At 36.1% G+C, this 27,977-nt stretch overlaps 1 protein-coding gene across 25 annotated transcripts in view; it reads left to right on the top strand.

Moving 5' to 3' along the window:
* Positions 1 to 27,977, top strand: part of ROBO2 (roundabout guidance receptor 2) — a 1,674,316-nt gene that overhangs the window by 1,632,753 nt on the left and 13,586 nt on the right. For 14 of the 25 annotated variants that reach the window (XM_021071393.1, XM_021071400.1, XM_021071392.1 and 11 more), the window contains 4 exons: positions 2,212 to 2,368; positions 9,892 to 10,152; positions 14,668 to 14,873; positions 26,336 to 26,509. In XM_021071393.1, the coding sequence (XP_020927052.1) occupies positions 2,212 to 2,368; positions 9,892 to 10,152; positions 14,668 to 14,873; positions 26,336 to 26,509 (798 nt within the window). Of the gene's footprint in view, positions 1 to 2,211; positions 2,369 to 9,891; positions 10,153 to 14,667; positions 14,874 to 23,930; positions 24,114 to 26,335; positions 26,510 to 27,977 lie in introns of all 25 variants that reach the window. The other 11 variants (XM_021071387.1, XM_021071386.1, XM_021071385.1 and 8 more) reach the window with 1 other exon arrangement.

Below are 27,977 nucleotides of genomic sequence, written 5' to 3'. Positions count from 1 at the left end.
AACAAATCTGACGAGTATCCATGAGGATGCAGGTTCGATCCCTGGCCTTGCTTAGTGGGTTAAGCATCCAGTGTTGCGGTGGGCTGTGGTGTGGGTCGCAGGTGCAGCTCAGATCCCATGTTACTGTGGCTGTGGTGTAGGCTGGCAGCTACAGCTCTGATTCAACCCCTAGCCTGGGAACTTCCATGTGCTATGGGTGCAGCCCTAAAAAGACAGAAAAAAAAATTAAATAAAAATAAAAACTCCTCTATTTGTGTCACTCAGTTCTGGTGGTGATCATATAACATTTCTAAAAGTGCTCTCAAAAGTGAAAAAAAAAGCATTGTACATATATAAACATACAAGGAATAAAAGAGGTTCAACTTAGGGAAAAGCTATACAAAATACATATCCAACCCATTCTTCTTTTAAGTATTGAAACACAGTTCGGGTACTACCGAGAAAGATATGATCCTTTGTTTTTATTTTGGTGTGTTATCAGGAAACGAAGGATTAAGATTCACATGCTTTAAGCACCAAAAATTGCAGACTTAAATTCAGTCAGTTTATTATTTTTATTCTAAGAGTCAAGGTTTTCCTGGGATACTCACTGGGATTGAAGGAGTTGGGCATGGCAAAGGCTTTGGAAATGGAATTGTGTTCACCTGAGACAGAGGAGATGGGAAAGAGTGATTGTAACTGGCATTTATTGAGCATTCTGTACATTCTGAGCCCTTTACATGCATTATTTCTTGTAATCCTTAAAATAACCCCCCCAGAGGGGTAACTTCATATCTTCTTCACATGTGTGGAAATTGAGGTGATATTTTTTGAATGATTTATTAAGTAAGTGAGAAACTAGTTTCCACACCCAGAGGTCAAGCTCTTATCCTCAAAGCAGAAGATACCTGCTCTCCTTTCTCTTACTACCTCTCCTTCTGTCAAAGATAAAAAGTGAAAGGAAAGGTAAAAGTGCTTAGTTTTCAGGGGTGCCTGTTTAAAAGTATGTATGTGCACACTACCTAGAATACAGACACAATTCCAAAATTGGCAATAGTGTCTATGTCCAGTTTAGCTGTTTCATGACTTTCTGGCACTCAAAATTATTCTTAAATTCCACAATTTTCTCAATTGGCTGATTCAGGTTAATAACTGGTAGAAGAAAGGAGATGAGGTAAACTTCTAAACAATATCTCTATTGTTAGATAGCCCTGATGTAAATATTTGATGCTTACAACTTTTCATTCCATAATGATGAAGTTCAGGGGTCAATAATGTTTTGTTTTTGTTTTTGAAAATAACAGCTATTGACTATAGTGAGAGTAACAGATTTACTTAGATTACCCTGAAATATCTTTTATCATTCTGCTCCAGAAGTACACAATTTTGCCAACTCTGGTCCATTTAGAAAGAATCTTTATGGACTTAATTTTGGAAGAGTGAAAAATACTGCATTGAACAAATGATAAATTTTATTTTCATATTTCACTAAGCTCTGGTAATTCCAGATATGGCTGCCAAGTTACTTTCTGCTCATGTTTTGTGCATGAATACATTTGTATGAAAATAATACTGAAACTGATTACTATATTTCCTTTAATTTTCTGCATTTTTGGAATTTTTAAGAATTATGCTGGGAACTACTCTCACTATATGCAAAAATAATTGTGCCATTCATTAGTTAAAAACTCCATAAAACCTATCATTGTGTAAGATTTACAAGTATGCTCCAGACTGTAGTTGATTGATTTTTATAAGTTACTTTTGAGAGAAAACTGTTACTCTCCTGGATTAATTAAATTGAGTAAATTCTAATGGAAAAGTTTAGCCTGTATTCTTAGGCACTGCATTTTCCACTGAGACAGATTATGCAAAAGAGCATTATAAACGCACTAAAATCTGACATTTGAAAGAATTTGTTATGGCCCATTATTTCGCCTAACAATGAAAACGTGGAGGCAGCAAACTTGAATAAATCAATAAATGTGCTTTTGCTACTGCAGCCATGTTTTTGGTTTGAATTGCTCTGCAGTTAATGCATTGTGAAAGAAACAATATAATTTTGAGTGATTTATTTTAAAAAAATTTCTGATTGTATTATTTCATTGTTTATAACTTTTAACAACAGTAACATACTGATTCTGGTGTTTTGAAAACATAAGTCTTCCCATCCGACGTACTCTGTTTCTTATGATCTTCTGTATGTCTGAATAGATTTATCATTACTTTCAGGTGGGAAAGGTGGAAAAAAGAAGAAAAATAAAAACTCTTCTAAACCACAGAAAAGCAATGGATCGAATTGGGCCAATGTTCCACTACCTCCTCCCCCTGTCCAGCCCCTTCCTGGTACAGAGCTGGAACACTATGCAGTGGAACAGCAAGAAAATGGGTAAAAATATTTCATATACCAACAAAATGCCCAGGGCTATACTCTTTTCTCTATTATGCCTTTTTATCTTGATACTGTCTTCTCTTAATGTTTTCTCTGACCTCTTCCCAGTCTGTTCTTTGCTCCCCCCCCCTTATTGTTTGCCTCATTTATATATTTCTAGCTGATAAATACAACACGACACGTATTGAGGACCTAGAATCCTTGGCCATCAAGTGCCTTAGATTGTCTGCAATCATGATAATGCAGCCTCCATTTAAAATATTGCTTGTTAGTTTGAAAGCTAGTAACCCAGAGCTCTGCGAACTAAAGAGCCACTCCTCAGAAGGGCTGAAAAGGGAATTAAAATAACCTTCTTCATCATCCCTTGCAGTTCTCTAATGACTTGATGTTTGGCCATAGCAGGGTGCCCACTGTTGAGCTCCATCACAATGGGATAATTGTAGGGACCAGACCAGTGGGTAGGACTTTAATCATCAGCTTTGATGGGAATTTAGGGGTCGGAACAATAAAAGAGGTTCAAGCCAATGCACACCCTGTAACAAAACCTTTTTAAGTTAGAAAATTTCCTTTAAGAGCCTTTAAATGTGACCAGTTTCCTTATTCTTTGCCAAATATCTTGCAAGACTTTGTTTTCCTGTTAGTTTAAGTTCTAATTGATTTTAAAGTAGAAAGATACTGATACTCCTTTTTTAATCCAAAAACAGTGAGTCAAAAGAAACATAGTCTCTTTTTCTACATTAATAATTCTGAGTGCTAAGTCTTCCTCATAGTTCCTAGATTACCCACTGCATTTGACTGAAACTGAAAAATACAGAATAAAAGAAATTTTTCTTTTTCTAAGTTTTCCTTTATTGACAAGTATGTAGATAGTAAAATATCTCAGTTTATTTAAATAATTGTTTTATTTCCTACCTTGTTTTACATAAAGATCACATGTACATGCTTATAATTTTTTCTCCATCTCCTTTTCTTTTTACATAACTGCTGTCTTGGAGGTCTCCAGATTTATTTTTCTAACTAGAACTTTCTCTGTCACATTTGCTTCCTCCAAAAGACTCTATTTGCCTTTGCTTTTGGTTATATATATATATATATACAAACACACACATATTTATAGACACATATATGTGTATATACATACACACACATATATACTCACTCTATGCATTATATACACAGTCAAATAGCTAGACATGCATATATGTACACATATGCATACCTCCATATTTTTTCTCTATATCTTTCCCTTGAAAGCGCTTCATTTGCTTCTGTGGGATTATAGTTCCCATATGTATGCATATCATTTTTTTTTAATTTCACATTTAAAATAGGAATTAAAAAGCACATCCTCTTTCTCTTTTTTTAAAAATAAAAATTTGCACATGATCTTATGTAATACATGTCGATATTATAAATGTGTTAGTGTCACATCGTTCCTGAATGGAGAGCAGAGATATATATTTCACAGGAAAATATTATTACAGGGCTGAGAAATCTGCATTTTAAATGCTATAGTTACAAAATAGGAAAATAGAACTTGTAATCTGGGGAGAGAAAATAGTGCTATTAAACACAAAAAAGTCTTGAACTCAGATAACATAAAAATTATAGGTAATTTGGAATCTTTCTTTTTCCTTTTCCAAGTCTGCTTAAAATATGTGGACTATAATAACACCTATTATTCATTAAATTAAAGTAAGTTATTTCAAGTAAATGCTAAACATTCCAAATAAGTGCTAAATGCTCACTTGATTTTGTGGTACAAATCTTTATGTTTTCTGCAAAACATTGTTGATATAAAATATAATTTCCACCTGCCTTAAAATTTAATTTTTAATATTCATCTGGACTACATGATATTTGAGGTTCTTTTTTAAAACATTTTTAAAAATCCATTTAATATTTTAGGCAGGTGAAGGATTATATGTTTTAACTGTATATATCCAGTCTGTGGCATATACTTTAGTTCTTATTCACCTTTGAGTCTTTTGCCTCAAGTACTTAGTTTTCCCTGAAAAAAATTTATCACTCTTAACAAAAATTGTAGTTAAATCTTAGCATATTAGTAAACTGGCACCAAAGTTTAATTTCCTTATTCTGTGGATTTAGAGTTTTTATAAAGATTAACCCTTGAAAGTTATTTTAATTGTTTTTAATGAAAACATCTATTTAAAGTCAATATGGCAAGAGTCATTCTGACTCTTGATTACTAATTTTGGCAATGACATTGTCCATTTCTTGATATGTTATTTATATTTTTGTATCATCTAATGTGAAAACCTTATAATACTGAAATGTTGCTAAATTCAGTTTCAGCTGCTCCCTGCTCAAAAGCCAGTAATTCAAGAGGCAAGTGTCAAAAGAAAGGAAAGATGCTTTAATCAGAAAAGCCAGTAATCCAGGGAGATGGTGGACTCACGTCCCAAGAACAACTCTGAAGTTTCTGCTCAGCCATTCAGTTTTTAAAGGAGATGAAGGGGGGAAAATCTCAGTGAATCATGGAGGCAGGAGGTTGGGTTCTTCATCATTCTCCGTTGTGTGCAGGCCGGTTGACTTCTTCAGATGTTATCTTACCTATGTGATCTGCCTGCAGGATTGGGAATAGAGGGCTAGTCATTCTTTAACTTCTTAATTCTTCATTCTTATTTATTTTAATCTAGGAAAAGAATGAACAGGTTAGTCGAGGCATGATGTACTTTCAGGAGAACATAAGTCAGAAGATAGTTTCAATTGCCTGGTGATCCCATTCCTATAATGAGGTTCTTTTAAGTTTAGAGGGGAACAGAAATGAGCAAACAAAAAAGGGGCAAAAGAGCAGTTTCGAAAGGAAAAGCTCTTTGAATATTTTCCGTATTTATCCTCAGGTATTCATGATATTTGAATATTTTACAGAAGAGCTCTATTATCAAATTATTATATGCCTTGATTTGAAACTTAGGCAAGTTTAAAGGTTTCTTGAAATACAAACAACAAAAACTTTAGAAATCATCTCTTTGTTTTTAAAAATTTCTCTTCCCAACAAGCAAAGATTCAGCAATTGTACTTTGTATGGTGTTATGTAGATTTTGTTTTTGTTGGTTTTGACATAACAGAGAACTTATTCAGCACACATTCTTTTTTCAAGTACATAAGAAGTGTTAAGCCTAGTGCCAGGAAGGATAGCAAAAGGGATGAAATAAATAGATACACAAGTAATAAGGAGGATCTGATCCCTGAATCAGGAAACCCACAGGGGAGGGAGGTAGAGACCAGGAACCATACACACACACACACACACACACACACACACACACACACACACCATTTTGTATGGCAAGCCCTAACTAAGCAATGTGTACAAAATAATAACGTATACAGAAAGGGATGAGCATGTATGCTAGATAAAGCTGGGGCAAGCCCATAGCAGTTGAATTTTGAGAAGACTCTTGGGTCATTTAGTCACAAATAATATCTAGGGTTGGGTGGCAGTTGGGTGCCAGGCTGTGAGCTGGAAGCAGAAAGGACGAAATAATGTGAAATAGTCCCTAACATAGTTTCCACATCAGAATAGAATGCTAACCAGTGACCTCAGTGAAATGTTACTACTGTCACCATTTGCTTTGCAGATGGAGAGTAATTTTCCTAGCTAAAGGCAAAAGAAATAGAAATAAAAGATGAGAAAAAAAAAAAAAAAGGGAATTGCCCCATTAGTTTTCCTTTAGTATTTCCCACTCCTTTGAAACTATCTAATTCTAGTTAAGGTTACTTACTTTTCCTTTAGTTTTCATTATTCCCTAAGCTTACTCCTCTATTGTAATACTCATCACATTACATTTTATTTGTTTGTCTATCTTTCTGCAGCTGGTTCCTGCCGTATGAGGTTTATAGGGTAGGAGATAATCTGAGAAGGTGTCTTGAGGTCAATTGTGAGGTCTTGTATGTTTTACAAGGATTCTAATCTTTGGATATAGATGATGGATTGAAAGACATGATGTTAGGGCCACATGTGTGGGATATTGCAGCAGAATGACCAATACGATAAAAATGATAAGGGAATAAAATAAGGGCAAACAGCAGCAGGAGGAAAAGAGAGGGATAGATTTTGGAAATACATGTAACACAAAATAATCACAATCTTGAAAAGATTGTCCCTTGCTTTTTATTACAATGTTTAATATTGTTTCTAAGAGCTTAGATACCATCAATTTTCTTTCTAAGTCTTTCTTGAGCCATTTTGCCCCCACAATACTAAATATCGAAAGTTATCAAATCATTGTTCAAATAGAAAAGTATTTGTTAATTCAGTACTATAACTACAATGGTAAATGTTCTCTCTCTTAATATGCTTCTCTCAGCTCAGGCAAAAATGTATCAAAATGTGTTTGTTCTCAGCTGTACATATATAATGTATTTTAATAGAATCATATGATGCCAAGGAGAATCTGGTAATAATTCAATAGAAAACTGAAGCTTTGTTTTGCTATTGCAATTAGAAATTGGCAGGCTTTTGTGGGTGTTGAACTTTATTGTATTTTTATTAGTAATTTGCTGTTTGTATCTGGCCTTTCACAAGTTAGTTCACATGCAACATTGATTTGTTGTCATCCTGCTCATTATTCACCAGGCAGGACAGATAATATGATGCCTCACACTTCACTGACAGCATGTCAAAGAACAAAAGCTTCTCTTGGAAAGGTTGGCCAAAAGACCTTTGGTTTGGCATTAGAATCATTTTCATAGTCTTTTTATGTTACTACAAGAAAAAGTTGAATTTCCATCACTCAAATAAGATATACATCTGTAAATGTGAAGGAAACTCTAAAAACGAGCTGTCCTTTTCAGAACATTCGTAGAACCATCTGTTGATTTCTTGCCATTCAGAAAATGTACAAAACCTGGAGTTCTCATTGTGGTTCAGTGGAAACAAATCTGAGGAGTATCCCTGAAGATGCAGGTTTCACCCCTGGCCTCACTCAGTGGGTTAACCATCGGCATTGCTGTGAGCTGTTGTGTTGGTCACAGATGTGGCTTGGATCTGGCATTGCTGTGGCTGTGGTGTAGGCTGGCAGCTGCAGATCCAATTCGGCCCCTAGCCTGGGAACTTCCATATGTTGCAGGTGTAGTCATAAAAAGCAAATAAATAGGTAAATGAATAAATAAGAAAATGCATGGAACCTAAGTATCTGTGGTTCTGGAGTGAATTAAGATATGAATACCTCAGAGTTGATGAACAGTTCTGTCTATATGATTTGCATGGTGTCCCAAATTTCTTTCATCTATTCTCTCATGTTCTCCTAGACTTGCTTTTGTCGCCCCCACACATGGGTAGCCTCTGCCACCATCACTATCTCCCCCCAAAATGGTATCTTTTTTAAATTGATGAAACTACATTGAGGCATTGTTATCACCCAACATTCATGGTTGACATTAGGATTCACTCTTGGAGTTGTACAGTCCATCTACAGATGTACACTGAACAGTAGGACAAATGTATAATGATGTGCCCACCGTTGTAGTATCATCCAGCGTAGTTTCACTGCCCTAAAATTCTCTGTGCTCAGCCTGTTCATCCTTCCCTCCCCTTAACCTCTGGCAAACACTGATTGTTTTTACTATCTTCATAGTTTTGCTTTTTCCAAAATGTCATATAGTTGGAATCATACAGTGTAGAGACTTTTCAGATTGTCTTCTTTCACTTGGTAATATGCATTTGATTTTCCTTCATGTCTTATCATGGCTCAGTAACACATTTCTTTTTAGCACTGAATAATATTCCATTATCTGGATGTGCCACAAGTTATTTATTCATTCACCTACTGAAAGATATCTTTGTTGCTTTCAAGTTTTAGCAATTATGAATAAGCTGCTATAAACATCCATGTGTAGGTTTTTTGACAAATCCATTTTTAAATGGGATAAGTGGAAAGACTCTCAAGTAAATATTCAAGAATCATCTGGATATTTACAAGTTAGTGTTTTGTAAGGGACATCAGGATTAAAGACATACGTTTGTAATACTCTGTTTTCAGTTTCTTTGTGAAAATCTTCTATATGCTGGATTCTGTACTAGGTGCTAGAAATGCAGAGTTGAGGATTGCAGAGTTCTTGATTCGAGGAGCTCACAGAATAGTAGGGAAAGGGGGACATGAAACAAATAATCCCAATGTAAAATGAGGAGTGCCCGATATACGTATTATGGGCTTGTAATCAATTCCATGTGATGGGGGCAGAGAGAGCTCACAAAACTGAGGACATGGACTGAACCTTGAAGGAGAAGCAGAAGCTCAAAGTCAGATGATTTGAGAATAGTCATATACTGATCCAGAGTTTAGAAAAGAATAGAGAGGAGGCTGGTGTTGGGGAAATAATGGGAAATTAAGCTAGAAAAATAGGCTGATGAGATGAGGAAGTGTCTTTTAAGTCCCTGCTAAGGAGTTTGAACTTTTTTCTTAAATTAGCAGTATGACTGAATAATTTAAACATAGGTGTGATGGGAAAGAAGATTTTAGAAATATAATCCCATTGCCTGGATGGAGGATAGAATAGAAGGGATGAAGATGACATCACAAGAGACTAGGGAAGCTAATGGGCTGGCTTACATCAGAAGCAAACTCATCTGTGATGGGGGGGGGTAGAGGTGAAGTGTAGAATAAAGATTTGGGAGATATTTAAGAGGCTGAATTTATAGGACAATTTCATCTAAGGATACAGCTTATCTTATCCTTAAGTCTCTTTTTAAAAGTCCTTTGGGATCTATCTGATTTATGAAAATAATAGTGTTACAGAGAAGGTGTAAATTAAAATGCTACTGATTTTGTATTGCAATTAAAACATTTTGGATTGATTTTCTATAGTCCCTCACTAGAGTCCCTAAAACATGCTGTTTTTAAAAGTTGTTATTTTTCTTTTTAATATATATTTTATAGGGTTAGGTTTTAAATTTCTGTTTTATAGATTGCAGATGTAGAGGGATAAAAGAATCATCTGTTTCTAATAAAAAAATAAGAAAGTTAAGACAGTTGCAAGGCTATTGAATACATTTTGTAGCACAAAATCTTGATGACTGATGTGTCATATGGCATAAAGTTTGGCATGGATCTAGAATAAGAGTAAATAAAAATAAACAAACACCTCAGATGAATATTGGCATGTTCTGTTGGTACACAAGGATGAATAAGAGAAGAAATTAGTGAAGTCTACAAGCACTAAATTCATTCACTGTCTTTAAGTAGCAATTTGGTTTTTCCACATGAGTAAATTTGTTGGGAAGTTATCGCCTTTGTAACTACGGGATAATAATTAGCTAAAAAGATCTTTTAAGAATACATTGAGATTTTGAGATAACAGATGCACTGATGATTAGAAATCAAGATAACAGCCAGGTGATTTACTATGATAGCACCAACAACTAGAAATCAGGAGGAAATAAACTGGGAGGACATTTTTGATACTCTTGTGGTTGCCATCCATTGCCAGTGCAATTGTGTGTGTATGCATGTGTGTAAATGTAATGTGCTTTTTTTTTTCTCATTTAATTTCAGCTATGACAGTGACAGCTGGTGCCCACCATTACCAGTGCAAACTTACTTACACCAGGGTATGGAAGATGAACTGGAAGAAGATGATGATCGTGTGCCAACCCCTCCTGTCCGAGGCGTGGCTTCTTCTCCTGCTATTTCCTTTGGACAGCAGTCCACTGCAACTCTTACTCCCTCTCCACGGGAAGAGATGCAGCCCATGCTTCAGACTCACCTGGATGAGTTGACAAGGGCCTATCAGTTTGATATAGCAAAGCAAACATGGTAAATGCTCTCATTAGGTCAAGGGCCCCAGGCTTTCCATACATGGATGGAGGAAATGTTCTTTCAAACTAAATTCACGGGAGGGTCTTACTGAACTCTACAGCTGGGGTTAGAAATGCTTTTGTTCAACTCCTTAATCATCCAAATAAGGAAATTGACTGATGAAATGTTACATAATTTGACCAAAGTCATACAACTAATTAGAATGAACTGGAGCAGGAATTCAGATCTGCTGAATTTCAGGCTCAAGTGCTTTTGGCTACACCAGAATCTTTTCTCATTTACAGTTTAGCTTCAATTAGCTTATCCTTGAATTCACTTCCAACACCATAATGAAAGGCTCTTTTTAGATTCTTCAAAGTGCTTGTGATTAATTCTGTGTGTGGTTGTGAATATGTAAATGGAAGTTTCTGCAAATCACATATGGTCAGTGTCAGTTATTAAAGACCTACATTGGGCTGAATTAAAGGAGACAGAAAAAGACAACACTATTAGTACAGTAAACACATCCCAAAAAATCCCCTGGAATAAATTACAAATCCAAAATTCTTTTTTTTTTCTAATCAATGGTAAACTTTCATAACGTATAGCTGTCAGTCTGCTTAAGTAGCCTGTGAAAATATGACCAGAATACAAGTGGAACCAAACACTGTTCTTCCAAACAGTGACATATAGTTTTGAATCTTAAGAATAAAATCTCAGTACCACTGAGATCATCTGTTGATTTACGCATGTGCTTGAAGTTAGAGTAAATTTTTTTGACATAGCATTAGTTTCTTTTTTGATAGTTATAGCTATTGGGATAAGCTGATAATAAGTCTTATTCTCAGTGTTAATGAGCTATTTATTTTAAAAATTCATCTAGGGAGTTCCCGTCATGGTGCAGTGGTTAACAAATCTGACTAGGAACCGTGAGTTTGCGGGTTTGATCCCTGGCCTTGCTCAGTGGGTTAAGAATCCGACATTGCTGTGAGCTGTGGTGTAGGTCACAGACATGTCTTGGATCAGGCGTTGCGGTGGCTGTGGCGTAGGCCGGAGGCTACAGCTCCGATTAGGCCCCTAGCCTGGGAACCTCCATATGCTGTGGGTGCGGCCCTAAAAAGACAAAAAGATAAAAAATAAATAAATAAAATAAAAACACATCTAAATATACAAAGAGATACTAAAACCAGGAGTATCTCTTATACAAACATAGGTTCTTTTCTTAGAAGTGGAGGTTCTTGGACATTTTTCTCAATCATCAGATGTTTTGGCAAAGGTCAAAGACAGTGTTAAACAGTATTATTTTGCATCAGTCTACTTTATAAACCACTATTGAAGGTGAAGTCAACTGCTCTAAGAGCTGGAGAATTTCCTTCAAGTTAATGGAATGAAGCCCTTCAGTTTAGTCATTTAAAAGCACAGATTCTATCCCAGTAGTTCTCAGATGAAATCTTCTGGATAATCTGCTACACACACCCCACCCCAAGGCATTCTGATTGCTTGGGCTGGCATTTGACCATGGTCAGCCAGCGCTGGACCATTGCCATTGCCACTTCTTATTAGCTGTATGACAATGGGCAGCTTGCTTAACATTGCTGTGCTTAACATTGCTGTGCTTTAATCCCCCATTTATAAAATGATAGCAGTAAATGACTCATATACAAAGGGAGAGTCCCCCCAAGACCACCCTCAGGTTCAAAATTTGCTAGAAGTATCCGTATAACTGACTGAAATCTATTATACTTGAAGTTATAGTTTATTGTAATGAAAAGATATAGATTAAAATCAGTCAAGAGAAGAAATACATGGAGAAAGGCTAGGAAATTCCAAAGACAGATCTTCCAGTCACCCTCTTCCAGTGGAGTTGTGGAAAGCATAATTTCCCAGCAACAAAGCGTGACGACATGCATGAAGGATTGTCAACCAGGGATGCTAACATGAGCCTTAAGATCCAGAGTCTTTACTGGAGGTCTGTTACATAGACATGGTTGACTATCTGCATGGCTGACCTGGGTCTCTGGACCCTCCAGGTAAGCTGATATCATGTGACTCCAAGCCCCCACCATAACTCATATTGTTAGACTTTATGGAGGAGCCAGTGGCCTTTGGCCTAACAAAACATTTTATCAGACAGGACATTCTAGAGTTTACCTCTTAGAAGTGCAGGACAGGAATTCCTGCTGTGGCATAGAGAATCTGACTGCAGCGGCCTGAGTCACTCTAGAGATGTTGGTTCGATCCTTGGCAGCATGCAGCAGGTTAAAGGATCTGGCCTTGCCACAGCTGCAGTGTAGGTCACAGCTGCAGCTTGGATTCAACCTCTGGCCCAGGAACTTCCATATGCCATGGATGCAACGATTTTTTTTTTTTTTTTAATGTGCAGGACAAGGGCCTAACTTCTCTTTGAGCAAAGTCAAAATCCTTATTTCACATCATAGTTTTTTGAAAAATTAAATGAGTTTGCACTTGTACAACACTTAAGAGAGTAACTAGATAAATTAGAGCTGTTATTATTCAGAGGACTTGAGTTTTCACCTAAGTTGTTCATTGCTGTCTTGCCACTCTTAGGAAAATGCCCCACTTAGTGAGTGTTCCACAGACACTTGCTAAATGAGTAAACAAACTAGTTCAGCTCCACCTGTCCAGGTACCCACAAGCAAACCCTGCTTCTCTCTGACAATGCTTCTATTCAGTCAACAATCCTCCAGAATTGGGTCCCCATGTGGGAGGTAGGCCTGCGTCTCCATGTGCTCACACAGGACCTTGCCTACTGGAATGGAAGTGCCTCTCTGTCTGGGCTATGTATCAACATCACAGGAGGAGCATTTAAAAATATTAATCCCAGACTTTACCCGCAGATATTCTATTCATACTGACCCATGAAGTGTACAGGGCCTGTCACTAACATTTTTAAATGTAAGGTACTCTTTTTCCCATTCATCTCCTAATTCTGCTGAATTCAAGAAGTTTAATTTCACCCCTTAATGTGTCTTTATTCCATAAAGCAATGTCAACAGTGATGTAGACCTAGATTGTTGGTCAGTTCAGTCCTTCCCAGGACCAAAGTGCAAATTATTAAAGAATGAATCATGTATATAAATATCACCTTATATTCTCTTGCTCATGACTTGGCTCAATACATCCCCAATTTCAAAAACAGAATTTGAGGCTACACTCAGAGCAAGATGTTGCTATCAACACTCAAGGGTTTCTGCGATAGTAGTTAGGAAGCTTCCTTACCTTTCAATGAATGAGCTGTGATGAATGCCAGATAATAACTTGGGACCTCAAATGTCTGATCTGTTAAATTAAAGATATGGGCCATGTAGGGCTGATGATATTGAGGTAGCTTCCAGAACTAATACCTTAGGCTCTTTAACATTGAAAGATCCAGAATCTTGTGAACCTTGCAGTTGGTTAATTAAACATCAAGTGTCCAGCTCTGTGTTTTGCTAACCATGTGATTTGGAACCTAAGTCACTTAAATTTAAATTTAATAAATTCTTCAAGAGAGGTGATAATACAGGTTCTGCCTACTTCACAAGTTGGGTTTAGAGTTATTTATTCTATCGCCACAGGTTTATTTGGCCCACGTCATGTTCTGAACGTGGAGTGCTGAGATGAATCTTCTCTGACTCTGAGGTGGACAAGACAGATGCAGAAATAATTAGTTAGAACACAGAGTAATCGTTCCTCCTCTGAACTGGGTTAAAGTGAAAGCAGCACTTAGTGGTTAATGAACCTGACCAGTACCCATGAGGACTCGGGTTAGATCCCTGGCCTCGTTCAGTGGGTTAAGGATCCTGCATTGCCATGGCTGTGGATTAAGCTGCCAGCTACAGCTCCAGTTTGACCCCTAGCCTGGGAAGCTCCATATGCCATGGGTGTGGCCCTAAAAAAGACAAAAAGACAAAAAAAAAAAATTTAAAAACAGCCACCCAGCCTGATTCCAGGAGATGGGACCTGGGGTGGATCATGCACGAGGCAGGCCTCATAGGGCAGGAGTGTGCTCGTGGTTGGGGGAGGGGTGTATTGGTATGAGGTTTTCATGGGACAGCTCTTCTTTGTAAGAGCCAGCATGTCATGTGGGTTACACAGGCTGACTAGAACTTCGACAAGAAACTGGGAATATAATTACATTCTTTTGGGACAAAAAAAAAAAAAAAAAAAAAAAAAAAAAGGAAGAAGAAGTCAGCCTTAAATAGATATTCATGATGAATATTCCTATTCTCCTTTGGGTGATTTATTTGTACAAAGATGCTGGATCTGTATTTTTTTTTTTTTCCTCTGTGTATCATCCATAAATACCCATTGAAGAATGTAATAGTCTCTATCGTTGTTGTTTTGGCAAGTCATGTATACATAGCTCATTGTCTCTGCTGAAGTGTAAGAAGGCACAGTAAGCTCCAAAATTAGTTAAGGGAACGCAAGAAGACAAAATTAGTTACCGTAGCATGCTGTTTAATTCTTACTACAATTTTGTGGCATGCTAACCAATTCTTTTTTTGTTTTTTCCCTGCCTTCCTATTCTAGGCATGTTCAAAGCAATAATCAACCTCCACAGCCCCCAGTTCCACCATTAGGTTACATGTCCGGAGCCTTGATTTCCGATTTGGAAACAGACGTTCCAGATGATGATGCTGACGATGAAGAGGAAGCTTTAGAAATCCCCAGACCCCTGCGAGCACTAGAGCAGACGCCTGGATCCAGTATGGACAATCTAGACAGCTCTGTGACAGGTAACAGAACTGATTTAATAGAAATCACTGACCCATTTGTAGCATTAAAATGCATCAAAAATCAAATACTTCCTTATGTAAGATTTATTCCACTCCATCTATTTCTGTAACATTTTTAATATGTTAATATTAAACACAAAACTCAAAAAGGATTTGGAAATACTTTTGCTTTGCTGCAAAAATGATAAGAAAATTCATGAATTTTAAAAAGCTTTAAAGACATGAAAGAAAACTCAATTATATCCAGGGCTTTCATGAAAAGTTCACTCTATTGGGGAACCAAGTCTATTACATTAAAAAACTTGACTTTTAGAAATGATATATTTTGTATATGGGGAGCAACATACAAAGTGAATGCAATCTTTAAACGCTTCTTGATATTTTACTCTGTAAAAGCATTCTCCGATGAAAATAAGCAAATCTTCAGAATAAGCCTCTCTAAGGTTGCAGAAGGTATTATTTTTAGAGTGGAGGAAATGTATAGCGAGAAAAGCCACACGGTTATACATTTCATGTTGTTGGATCCAATAATTGCTCCTCTTTCAAGAAATGTATTTTTTCTTGTTTACTCCTTTGACTTGCTCTGGTCTCCTTCACTAAGTGATAGATCATTCTCCTAGGATGATCCCAGGGCTGCAACCCATTTGCTAGGATTTAAATTCATCAAGTTGTATTGAAAAACAACTTAAATCCTAATGTGTACACAATGACTCCAGAGAAAAGTCCAAATTCAGTCTTTCTATTCAAGTGGGTATCCCTTCTTTCACGCACAAAAATGCCTCTTACATGACTGTAAAGACATAACTGCTGCAAATTTAAATGTTGTCTATGCATGCCCTTGGGTCTTCTCTGTAAACCACCCATTTCTGTATTTACCTTCATGATATCCTTCATTCTAGGAGGCATTTTAACACAGTGCCATTTAGTTCACTTTTACGCCAGCAGCTTCTTAATTTGCACAGATGTTGCACTGTATATTAGAGTTCAGAAACAGTGATGGAAACTGCTTTATGACAGTGATGGAGAAGCATGAGTACCTGTATGTTTCCTCTGCATGACCTCCTGAATTACACAATGTAATGCATGAGCCTACACTTTTGAGGTTTTCTTTTTACCTGGGGGCTATCTGCTGGCAGAGCTAATTAAGATTTAAGAACTGCAGCTATACTGCTGTGATATTAAATCCGGATCCAACTGAAGGTGGCAGAGCAAAAGTTTAAATCTTTGAGTGCAGAGAGCTAACTTATTAGTGCACTATTATGTTAAGCCCCTTTGCCTGAATTTCTGGCATAATCTCCTTCAGGGTAAAATTCTGCATATTTTTGCATATCTCACTAAGGATACTGAATTCTTTTACATGAGGAATGCAGTAAAGAATTGCAACGATAAAAGTCAGCCATAGCCTATGTAGTTCTTTTTATTAAATATGATAATGTCAAAGATGATAAATGCATTTATAAATCAGAAGAATGCCTTTTGAACTTTTACATGCTCACCTGTTAATTGTTGGCTGTCTAATGTGACTGCAGTTGAAAATAATCTGAATTTCTCCTTGTAGCTAGTCTAATGTTCATTCCAAATGAAGCTTTTATTGCTAAGAAAACAATCTGTTTTCCTATTTGAATTCACTGCTTAATTACTGCCATTTATCAAAACCTCAAGGTGTTTAGGTATGTATTCCACAATGAATTTATCCGATGAATAATACTTCTCTTTAGTAAAAGAATTTGCACTCTACATAAAGGTAGCCAAGTAGGAAACTCATTTCTTTCTTTTATCTTTTGTCTTAACAATAACTTTGTAAGGAAGGTATGATCAAAGATTTACTTTGCTTTCTAGGGTGTATGTGCAATTTAAGCAAAGTTAAAAATAAAAGTAAATATATATTTCTTTCAAAAAGGATGTGCATATTGGGAGTATGAACATGTATGTGTGTGTGTCTGAGAGTATAGATAAGGTTTGTGACTATATGTAAAGTGGTGTGTGGGAGTGTTATATAAGTTTAAATAGGGTTGTGAGTGAGAGCATGTACGTGTGTCTATGTGTGCAAAGGAATGGCCCTGAGATGAATGTATGTTCAGACCAAATGTTATAGAAATCAACATACTAATGAATATTGCTCTAACGTGTTTATGTTTTCTTCAGACACTCAAGGCTAGTTTAATGGTGCTAAATGTGGTGGGCAATAAAACAGGGACTATTTCCATTGGCTTTTTATGTTTTTAAGATGGTAAGTGCCCACAGAGAGGATTCTGATTTTACCATAAATTACTTTGAGTTCTAAATTTGCATGTAGTGTGAGTAAATCAGTCATTACCTTCATCTGAATTCTCTATTTTCACTTTCGTGAAACCAACGACTATTTTTTTATTAAATGGAACCAACAGTTTTGTTCCATTCCCTGAAACTCTTAAAGCCAACCAGAATGGAAATTCAGTGATAACACAGAGATGGACTAATAAGCCTGGATATAAAATTATTCAGGATTTTACTTTGGAAATATGTTCGTTTCCAGCAGCTGCCACCTTAAAGAAAACTGGTGGTTAACAAGGTACAGAGCCCATTTGTGTAAAGAAATAGGTGTATTATTTTTAAATATCTTCATAAAAACTATGCAATAGATGAGAGACTTAAAACATTTTGAAATAATGGTTCATGAATAGAAAAGGCCAACAAGAGAGGAAGATATCAGTAATTCTGTAGTTCATAATCTTAGTGTCTTAGTCTGGTTGGACTGTTAAAACAAAATACCAGAGACTAGCTGCCTTAAAGAACAAATATTTATTTCTCATAGTTCTGGAAGCTCGGAAATTCAAGATCAGGGTGTGGGCAGATTGGGTTCCTGGCGAAAGCCCTCTTCTCACTGTGTCTTCACAAGGCAGAGAGGGAGAGCAAGCTTGCTGGTCTCTTTTGAAAAGGTCCCTAATCCTGCTATAATGTCCCCACCCTCATGACCTCATGATGTCATCTAAACCTCAAAGGACCATAACATTAGGGTTTAGGGCTTCAACATATGAATTTTAGGAGAACATCAATATTCAGTCCATAAAACTCCGGAATGGAAAATGTATTTAAAAATCTTTTATTTCCACAATGAAAGTCTCTTCCAACCTCTTGGCTAGGAATTTAGATTGAATAATGAGAATATTAGTAATAAAATAAGAACAACATCAGCAACTTGCACATGTATAGCCCTTAGTATGTGCAAGGTACTCTTCTAAACAGTTGCCTGTTTTTCTGTATGTGGAGCTTAGTAAGCTGAGAATGTTTCCTACATTGTTTAAGGATTGTAAGACAATAAGAAACAAACAAAAAATAGGAAACAGAGACAGCAAACCCTAAAATATTTAGTATCTGACGCTTTATAGAAAAAGTTTGCTGATTCCTGTTCTACGGTTTTGACATATATTGACTCATTTAATTGTCATAACCCTAGTTTTATTTTCATTTTATAATTAAGGAAGTTGAGTCACAGAGGGGTTTAAAGCCTTTTTTAAGATCAGCAGATAAGTGGCAGACGGTAAAGATAAATTATCATGATCCTTGCTCTGGAAATGCTCAACTTTTTTCAAACATATTTAAGAGGAAAATGGTTTCCTGATCTGTTCCTCTCTCTCCCTTATACACATATGAATATTATGTATTTATTCAAATGCAACATATTACTTTATCTCTGGAAACATTACTTTTTACCATATCTGCTAAATCAGTATCAAAAAAGGTTAATTTTTAGATGTAATTTTTATTATTTGTTGTTCTCATATTTAGTTCTGTACTGTTATAGTGGCTCACGCTAACAAAATTCAACTCTATCAGCATTTTTTATAGGAAATCATTTTTATAATTTTTTTTCATTTATACTTACATTTTAACCTCTTTGGTTGTAATAACGTACAAAAATGTTTTGATTACAGCACATCTCAGTCCGTCTTTGACTAGAAAGTAAGCATACAGGATTGTTTCCATCTTCAGGAATATGCTGGTACTATTTCTTTCTAAATGCCAACCTGCCATTTTTGGGTAGCAGGATGGGAGAAGCCTTTCATACCTCTTTCTTTGACTTTCGTGGTGGGAATCAGGGGTGAGTGTTTCCTGTATTGAATGACTCCACCACAGGAAAAAAGAAATAGAAGGCCATAAGAGAGAGGGCATGAGAAAAATGTTCTGAACATGGAGCCAAAATTCTAACTGCCTCAGTGATCACAAAATGTTAAGACTGAGAGTGAGCGCTGTGAAGTGAAACGAATAAAAGTTTCCTTGACTGCTGGTCCCACATAAAGACCCTGGTTGAAAGGAAATTGGGGCTCTGTATTTTCTGTATTTTATGTTTTTGGAGGTTTTTGCTGGAAGTCCCAAAGCAGATCATTTTGAAAACAGTAAAACCCGGCAGCCTCCTACCTTCAGCCTCCCACCTTCTGCGACCACACATCTTTTAGAGAACTGGCCACTTAAAAGCATGGCCTGATGCCTTGTTTTGGTTGCAAAAAGGAAAATATTTTTGTAATAGGGAAATTTCAAAGGTAATGCTAAGGAATCATTTCATAATTTTCTTAGATTATCTCCACTGCTTTGATGTATTGAAAAAGAAATTAAATACACATTTCAAAATTTAACAGATAAAAGAAGAATAAGATATTGAGTTTTTATCTGATTAGAATAAGTTAGCAGGTGACATAGGTCTCACAGAAAAGATATTTTAATTTCACATTTTGCTTCCCATGTGTATTACTTGTTCCTTTCTGTCTGAGGGATGTAGGTGAATTATTGTATGTTCAGTATGTTTGAGTGAAAGAATTTCTAAAGATTATACATGTTTTTCTACATTTAGCAGAGGTCAATATTTGGATTGATATGTCCAAAGACACTTAGGGCTTAAGAGTTAGTTAAGAGATAGTTAAACAGATTGCATTTAATAGGAAGAGTCCCTGGATCAAATATTGGCTGAAAAAAATGGGGGACAGCCAGTTTTTGTATCTAATAAAAATGGTAATGCAACAATTAGCAGGGTCATATTATAAAGCGTACACTTTACTCTAGCTTAATGGATCTAAGGATCAGCATCTAACAGCAAGGAAGGATTTAGCGTAAAACGACATGTAAATGAATTGATGACTGATCATAAATTAATTTTAGTGCTGAAGATGTAATGGAGACACAGCAAGATGCCACTTTATCATGTTATTTTACTGCTCAGTAACATTTGAGCAACAACTTAATGTCCTATCTGCAGTTCTTCTTAAACAGCTTGAATAAATTTTTTTTTGACCTTTCAGCAATTTTTAAACCTGAGAAATTTGGAAAGATGAAAAATGCAAACATGAATAAATCGGACTAATGTGACATAAATTCATGTTTCATTAAATGTTTAAATATGTATTGATTATGTTTGGGGCCATAACATGTCACATTGGTATGGATTCCTTATAATTCGTGAAGACTCTCTCCCTGAGCTGTTTTGCCTAGTGTTCATTTCAGTTTTCATGTTCATATTTATACTTATGAAAGAAAACCAATTATGACAGAAATGGCTTACTTTCTAATTGATGAACTAATGTTTTTCTTATAATTATTGTCTCCTTTTTTTGGTAATAGTTTACATAAATCTTCAGGTCACTCTTGGTGTTTAAATCTAAAGAAAGAGAAAGAATGGTAGCCACAGAGAGGTGAAGTCAGTAAATTGTGACAATTTTACAACACAAAGGAAATTTATGTTATATATTTTTTTATTCATGGTGTATTGCCAGTGGTCTCTGAAAATATTTTCCACAAATGTACCCATTCTGTTTATCATCTATACTCCACATGTCAAATAGAGAGGATAGTCTGTCAAAGATAAAGACAGAAGGACCTTTTTTCCTTCTGTTTAGTTTCCTTCTTACCCTCCATTTTGAAGGCAAACTCAACTGTATTAAGCTGAGGGCCCTGGTCCCTCTTTAGTTTGGGGTGACTAGCTTTCCTCTTGTCCATCATGAGCAAATCTCTATGGCAGACTTGGCTTCAACTCTGAAGACACTGATCAGCCTCTTTGCTCTTACAGAGAGGAGTGAAAACAGAACATCTTTCTTTATGGACCCACCCCCACTTGAAGGCATGTCCTCCAAGCTACCTTCTCTTCCCAGGGAAGGGAAAAAAAGCATGAAGGGAAACTTCATGAAAAACTGGAATTTCTGAGAGCATCATAAGGAGCATTCATGATTGAGATAAAGTCAATGAAAAGACTCAAAGGCAGGAAAAGAGCTGATTGGCTTAGGGATTGGCAAATTTGTACGTGGAAATCCTTACATTGAACACTAGTTACATCACTGCTTTCCCCATTGTCCAAGGGATCAACAAGAGTTGACTTATGTTATATTCCTTATTTAATACATTTTCTAGGAGATCTTATGGCTAACTAGAATAAGGCATTGCTAGGAAATTGCACATGGAATAGAATAACATATAGAACTTATACTGAATAATGAAAATATTGAAGACATTTAATTCATTATGCCAAGTGTTTATTGAGTTTTTACTGGCAGTGTCCCTGTGCATGAGATATTAAAATGAATAATAAATAATTCCTAATCTCCAGAGTTCTGCTTTCTGGAAGAGGAAACATATATATGCAACAAACTCTAGTTTGGAGAGATCTGATAGGCTATTGTATGCAAAAACACAAGAGGTAGAGAGATTGATTCTCCCTAAGACAGGAATGAAAATGAAGTGGAATCAGGGTGATAAAGGACATGATATTGATTTGGACTTTAAGTTTGGGTAATAGAGTTAACAGAGTAACAGTCCACTGATAATGTCACAGGAATGAGAGGTCATATCATATGGGTGAGGCAAGGGGACTGCATAGGCTTTTAAAAGGAATGGGACTGGAAAGGTAGGCTGGGCTGGGTATTGAAGGATCCCAAAAACACCCATAGGTGTTTAGATGTGGTATTGGAAAACTAGGAAAGGCTTTGATTGGCAAAACAGAATTATGTTTATCATGAAACATTTATCATGCTTCAGAAAAAAATAATTCAGTGACAAGAGGAAGATAGATAAGATTAGAAGGAAATCGGGAGGAGCTTAGGAATGAAGCTGGAGCTTTTCTAGAAGATGCTTGTTAGGAGAGTGAGTTTCAGACAGCCAGCAGAGATTTACTTGCAGATGTTCAGCATTTAGAAATACAGAAAATAGGACATAGGCGGGCCGAGACTGAGCTTTCCTGTGTTCCAAAAGTATCCTCAGTTCTAGGGTTTCATATTCTTTTGTGATCACTGACTGAATCACTCTGATTTTTTTCTTATCTGCTGTAGCATTATATTGCAAAGCCGATTGCATCATTTCTCCTTTCATTTCAGGCTGTTGGTCCTTGACTTGTGATTATTAACTCAGAAATGGTTCTCTCAGAGGAGGCTCAGTTGCTGGTGTTATCTTGGCTTCCTTGCAGTGGCCTGTGTCAAGGGAATTTGTTTGGAAAGTAAAAAGTGAATCTCTGTGCTTTTGGCAAATAGAATCAAAACTCTATCTTTCTCTGCTACACTTAACACCCATTTAACTTCTCTGATCCTTCTAACCCCTCTGGTTTCTGTTTTCTCTGTCTTGAAAGTGCATGAACCCATGTTATTGTATCCTGGGACCTCAGCTAAAAGTACAAACACTTTATCATGGCAACACCCTTAACTGTACTGCTGTCTCTTAAATATTGGAGAAAAGGCGGGGGGTGGGGGGATTTATGGCACTTGACTTGAACCTCTTTTATGCGAATGTGTGTTTGGTTTATTTAAAAATATTAAATTAGTGTCATATTTTGTACCTCTCTTTTTAAAATTTAAGATAAGCTGCACTTGGTATTTTATTGTGTCATGCATTAATGATACATCAACCTAAAAAATATTGTGATGTGAATTGTATTAAGTAATAGATTAAGGTTTCAGTGTGCTTCGGTCAAAGTATAAAATTGTAAATAACTTGCCAAAAATTAAGAACGAGCATTATTTCTCAGTATCATTGTATTTTGCAGCACTTTACACAAAGCCGTGATTGTCTTCCTCTATTACCTTTTTTGCATTTTGCAGAAAACACATATTAATGCCAGTGATGTTCTTTGTAATAGTTAATTTTCTAAAATAAAGATTAGCATTAAAGAAAAAACTGGAGTTAAAGTAATTTAATAGCAAAGAAATCATACTGAGCTTCAAAATAAATAGAACTTTTCTTTCTTTCTTTTTTCTTTTTTCTTTTTGTCTTTTGTCTTTTTAGGGCTGTACCCGCGGCATATGGAGGTCCCCAGGCTAGGGGTCCAATCGGAGCTGTAGCCGCCGGCCTACACCACAGCCACAGCAATGCCAGATCCCAGCCACACCTCAGCTCATGGCAATGTCAGATCCTTAACCCACTGAGCAAAACCAGGGATCGACCCACAACCTCATGGCTCCTGGTCGGATTCATTTCCACTGCGCCATGAATGGGAACTCCACCTTTTTTGGGAACTTTTCGAAGATACATATTTTGTTGCATTCTAGGTCTATTTGCGCTAATATTATTTATACTTTTTTATGATTGGTGTTTGTTACTTCCTGAGTAATTAAGTTTTTATTTTAAAATCTTGAAATAATTCTAGTCCTTCTGCAGCATGCAAGTGTAGATTTCATGCAAATTATCCACTAGAGTCTTATTAAATTCAACATATATTCACCCTATTTCTTCAGCTGAGTCCTTGATAAGGTGATTTTAAATACACTATCAGTTATTTAAATAAAAGTATTTTCTTTGAGTTGTAGGCCTTAAAATATGCATAACAATTCTCTTTTGAAAAATAATCATGTAATAATTTAAAACACTGTAAGAATGGAATTGTACGGAACATGTGTGGCAAACAGATCTGGGTTTCATTCTTCTGCACTAGAAATGTTTAAAACATGGATGATACTTGCACATAGCCAAAGAAGTCTTGATGAAACCAGATTTACCTTAAGGAGGAGTGAGGAGAGGCAGCAGCCTACTTGCTCATGAGTGCAGTGTGAACAGCAGATGAGCTAATCCAATATCTACAACTCACTAGATGACTACATTTGTTTTTAGGTTCAATGGTAAATGGATGGGGCTCTGCATCTGATGAGGATCGTAACTTTTCTAGTCATAGATCTAGTGTAGGTAGCTCCTCAGATGGCTCCATCTTTGCCAGCGGCAGTTTTGCACAAGCACTGGTGGCAGCAGCAGATAAAGCTGGTTTTAGGCTGGATGGAACCAGCCTTACAAGAACAGGTTGGTAGACTCTGAGTCAACACTCTTTGCATGAAAGAATCTTGTCCTTTGGACACTGAGCTGTGTATGTCCTGTTCTTTCTCCTCCATGAGTCTGAACTGGAGGACTTCCTTTAATATGCATGAACACAGTTTGGATGCTCAGTTACCAGAACTCTCTTCTGATGCTCCCTCTGTAGAGCCAGTAACAGGCGCCTCCTCATCACCTTCTATCCTTTATTCCCCTTTCCCTTCACAGCTCCACTGATTAATTGGAATATGCTTCCTTCTTTTATTACAGCAAAGCTGCAACTAAGATTGCCATTAAATTTTCAATAACTCACACTTTGCAAAATTCTCACCCAATCAATAATGTACCCAGTGATTAAAATTATTCAGCTTTTATCTCCATTACTTTCCTTTGCTCCATTTCTTTCTGCAAATGCATTTTCTGGGAAGGCTTTCACCGCATGGGATGAATGGGTCTGAGGCTGTCAGTCTAACAATTCAAATGGCTGATGGTCTTACTAGTTGTTTGGCTGTTAAGATTTTAATCCAATAATTTATTATTTGTTTTAAAGGATGCTAATTAAAAATACACCCACTGCATTTGCAAGCTGAATAAAATGATGACTACTTATGCATTGCTCTTTAGCACAATCTAATTTTGGTTTCAGAGAATTATAAATAATATATATGACCAATTTTATAATTTTTATGTTTCTAATCATTCACTCAAAAATAAATGTGGGATTCACTCTATTCATAGATCAGTAATTTTGTGATCATTTGTTTTTACTGAACTAAAATAACTTTGGCATGATGCTATTACATGACTATGTGTACTTCTTAAATGCACATAGAAGAAAGCTCTGATAAATGAATTAAACTAAGTTACCTCACAAAACAACTAATGAAACTCCAAGTGCATTTTTAAAATCATAATGGTATTCAAATAATAAAAATGATTTTGACCCTTCACTAAATTCTCAGGTTATAAAAGTGTGTCTTGGAAGTTTTCTTTGAATTATAGTGTTATTACTACATTGTACGATTTCTTTTGAGTATGCATTATATATCTTCAAACAAAGTAAAAAATGACTTTCCAAGCATTGCAGAGGTTTATTTTTCATATAGCATCTGAACTAAAATATGTTGTAATATAACGGTTATTTGAATTTTCTTGCTTTATAAGGCATAAGTCAGATACTTTATGTTGCCTGAGTGCTTTTTGTGGCATAGCTATAAGCAGAGCAGTGAGAAAGTGCAAGGAAACTAATAAATTAGAAGGCATAAGTACATTTCTTGCATGTATGCTAATAGCTAATAAAGCATTAAGCAATATAATGTCACATTGACTTAAAATGTAACTACATACAGTAATTCGTATGAAATGAAAGCATGCACAAGAGAATAAATACATACACATAAACCAACCCTCTCACACCATAACAAACATGTTATTAAAATCATAAGATGTTGAAAATTATTAGCTAACTTTTAGCCAGAATAAATTTCCCTGCTTAAGTACACTAAACTCTAAGAAAAGGACATAGCACATTTCATCTTTCAATGAGAATTTGGAGTCTGCTCAGATACAGTACTATTCATTAGAAAACACCTACTGCACTTCAGACATACAAGGTTATTTTAACCTGCTATCTATCCTATACTTTATATATTGAGTTTCTGCTAAAAGAGGTAGCATTCATCCATCGTGTATAAGTAGAAGGTCAATTAAATATGTGTTTGAGCAGACTTTTCATGTAAAATTTCAAATGTAATTACTACTAGACATTTTTCTGTGCTCTCAAAGAGTCTGTAAGATTCCAAGAGTGAAATTTGATTAAACAAATAAGACAGTACATAATTCACTTCAGAGATAACTTCTTTAATTTTAAGAAGTAAAAACTGCATGAATTTGCATCAATCTTTGAAAATATCACTAAGATTGTCAAGGATACATAAAAATATAATCAAAGAATATTGAGTCTTTGGTTGGGGGATCTGCTTTGTATTTATTTGTTTGAATTTTTTCAGTGGGTAGTGTGTTGGTTATAAAAATGGAGAAAATAAATGCAACAGGGCATATTTTTTCTGTGGAGATGCACCAGTATTTGGTATCTTCAAATGGCATCTCCAGGCAAGTTTAGAGGTTAGTCTTAGTAAGAGCAGAAATACAAGACAGAATTAATGTCTTATAATAACATTCTGTATATCCCATTCCCTTTGTTTACTTTTTAGGCAAGGCCTTTGCCTCCTCTCAAAGACCTCGACCAACCAGCCCATTTTCTACTGACAGTAACACCAGTGCAGCCCTGAGTCAAAGTCAAAGGCCTCGGCCCACTAAAAAACACAAGGGAGGTCGCATGGACCCACAACCAGCATTGCCTCATCGAAGGGAAGGAATGACAGATGGTAGGTTTGTTTCCTTCTCTCTAACTGAAGAGACATGTTCTGTGCAATTGTTTACTTAGGTTAAAGAAGCTTTGGTAGATTAGGCATTGCCTCATTGTATAACCAGGCTGAACACCTGGCAATGCAATCTTGTTTCAGTAAAACACCCTCTATTTTTAACAATTTGGAATTATTTCTACATTACCCACTACCCAAGAAATACATGCCGTACCGCTTTGCAATGATTTTTCTGCCATTCTGGCATTTTCCAATAGTACTTTTTAGTGAACATCCTTTTTAAGATTAAGGAAGAAAGCATAAGTAGCATGTGCATTTGCCATGTTCTTGGATCATTTTTGAAACTGAATTAAGATATCTTAGATGATATTTCACTTTTGAAAAAAAGATCGTGATTTCCAATTTAGTAATTTTTCAGTTTCATGAATTCCAGAGCTAAAAATATGCTACAGATCATCTTGTTGATGGGTCAGTAAATAGCTTCTGGAAAGTCCAGATAGTAAAGATTTTTGCCTTTGGGGAGCCATACAGTCTCTGCCAAGACTACTCAGCACCACTACTGTAGTATCTGTACAGCTATAGGAAAAAGTAAATGAATGGGGCTGACTGATTTCCAATAAAACTTTATTGACAAAACACGCAATGGCTTAAATTGGTTGTGGGCCATAGCTCACTGATTTACTTCAATCCTGTTATTTATGTATAGCATCCAGTCTTTGAGTATTTGCTTAAACACTGCTAATTGCAGGAAATATAATATTATTATTGGAAGATGTCCTTGCTTCAATAAAGAGAAGTTCATCAGCTCTATATTCAACGTAATCCTCATATGTTTAAATATAGGAATAAAAGTATTTATCCTGATGTTTTATCCTAAGGAATATATAAGATAATATACTTGAAGAGCCCGCTGTAATGTCAGACTCAAAGATAAATTTTTTCCCCCTTCTCTGAACTATCTCTGCAAGCACACAGACTTTCTCCTGAGAGACTACTACTAAACAACAAAAGGGTGACCCTAACCAGGCTATACATTAGAACTACTGGGGAACTCTTAAACTACACCCTGGAGATTCTGATATAATTGTTTTGAGGTGAAAACCCATCATAAGTATTTTTAAATCTCCATGTGTGAATCTAATGTGCACTCAGCTTTGAGAAGCTATGGTGGAGTCTGTGGCACTCCTCTCAGTATCTGAGACTTATCCTTAGAGGACAGAAGGAGGCTTAGTTGGGAAGGCAGTGTATGTTTTTTATTGGTTGGGGGGGGTCTTTATCTGGCAGCCACTTTCGTGCTTTCTCTTGTCATTTTATAATGCTAAGAAGACTTTAAAAGCCAAAGATAACTTGGTCTAAAAGCCTTCAGGTTTACTTATCTTTCCTACTTACTTTGTTTTCATTGGGAGGTGTTTCTATGGAATACAAGGTAAGGGTACAATCAAGATTTTGATTCTCTGTAAGTGGATATCCT

Source organism: Sus scrofa, chromosome 13, assembly GCF_000003025.6.
Source record: "Sus scrofa isolate TJ Tabasco breed Duroc chromosome 13, Sscrofa11.1, whole genome shotgun sequence".
NCBI classification, from domain to species: domain Eukaryota; kingdom Metazoa; phylum Chordata; class Mammalia; order Artiodactyla; family Suidae; genus Sus; species Sus scrofa.
Note: the sequence above shows the minus strand (reverse complement) of the source record. Positions and strands in the feature narration are given on the sequence as shown.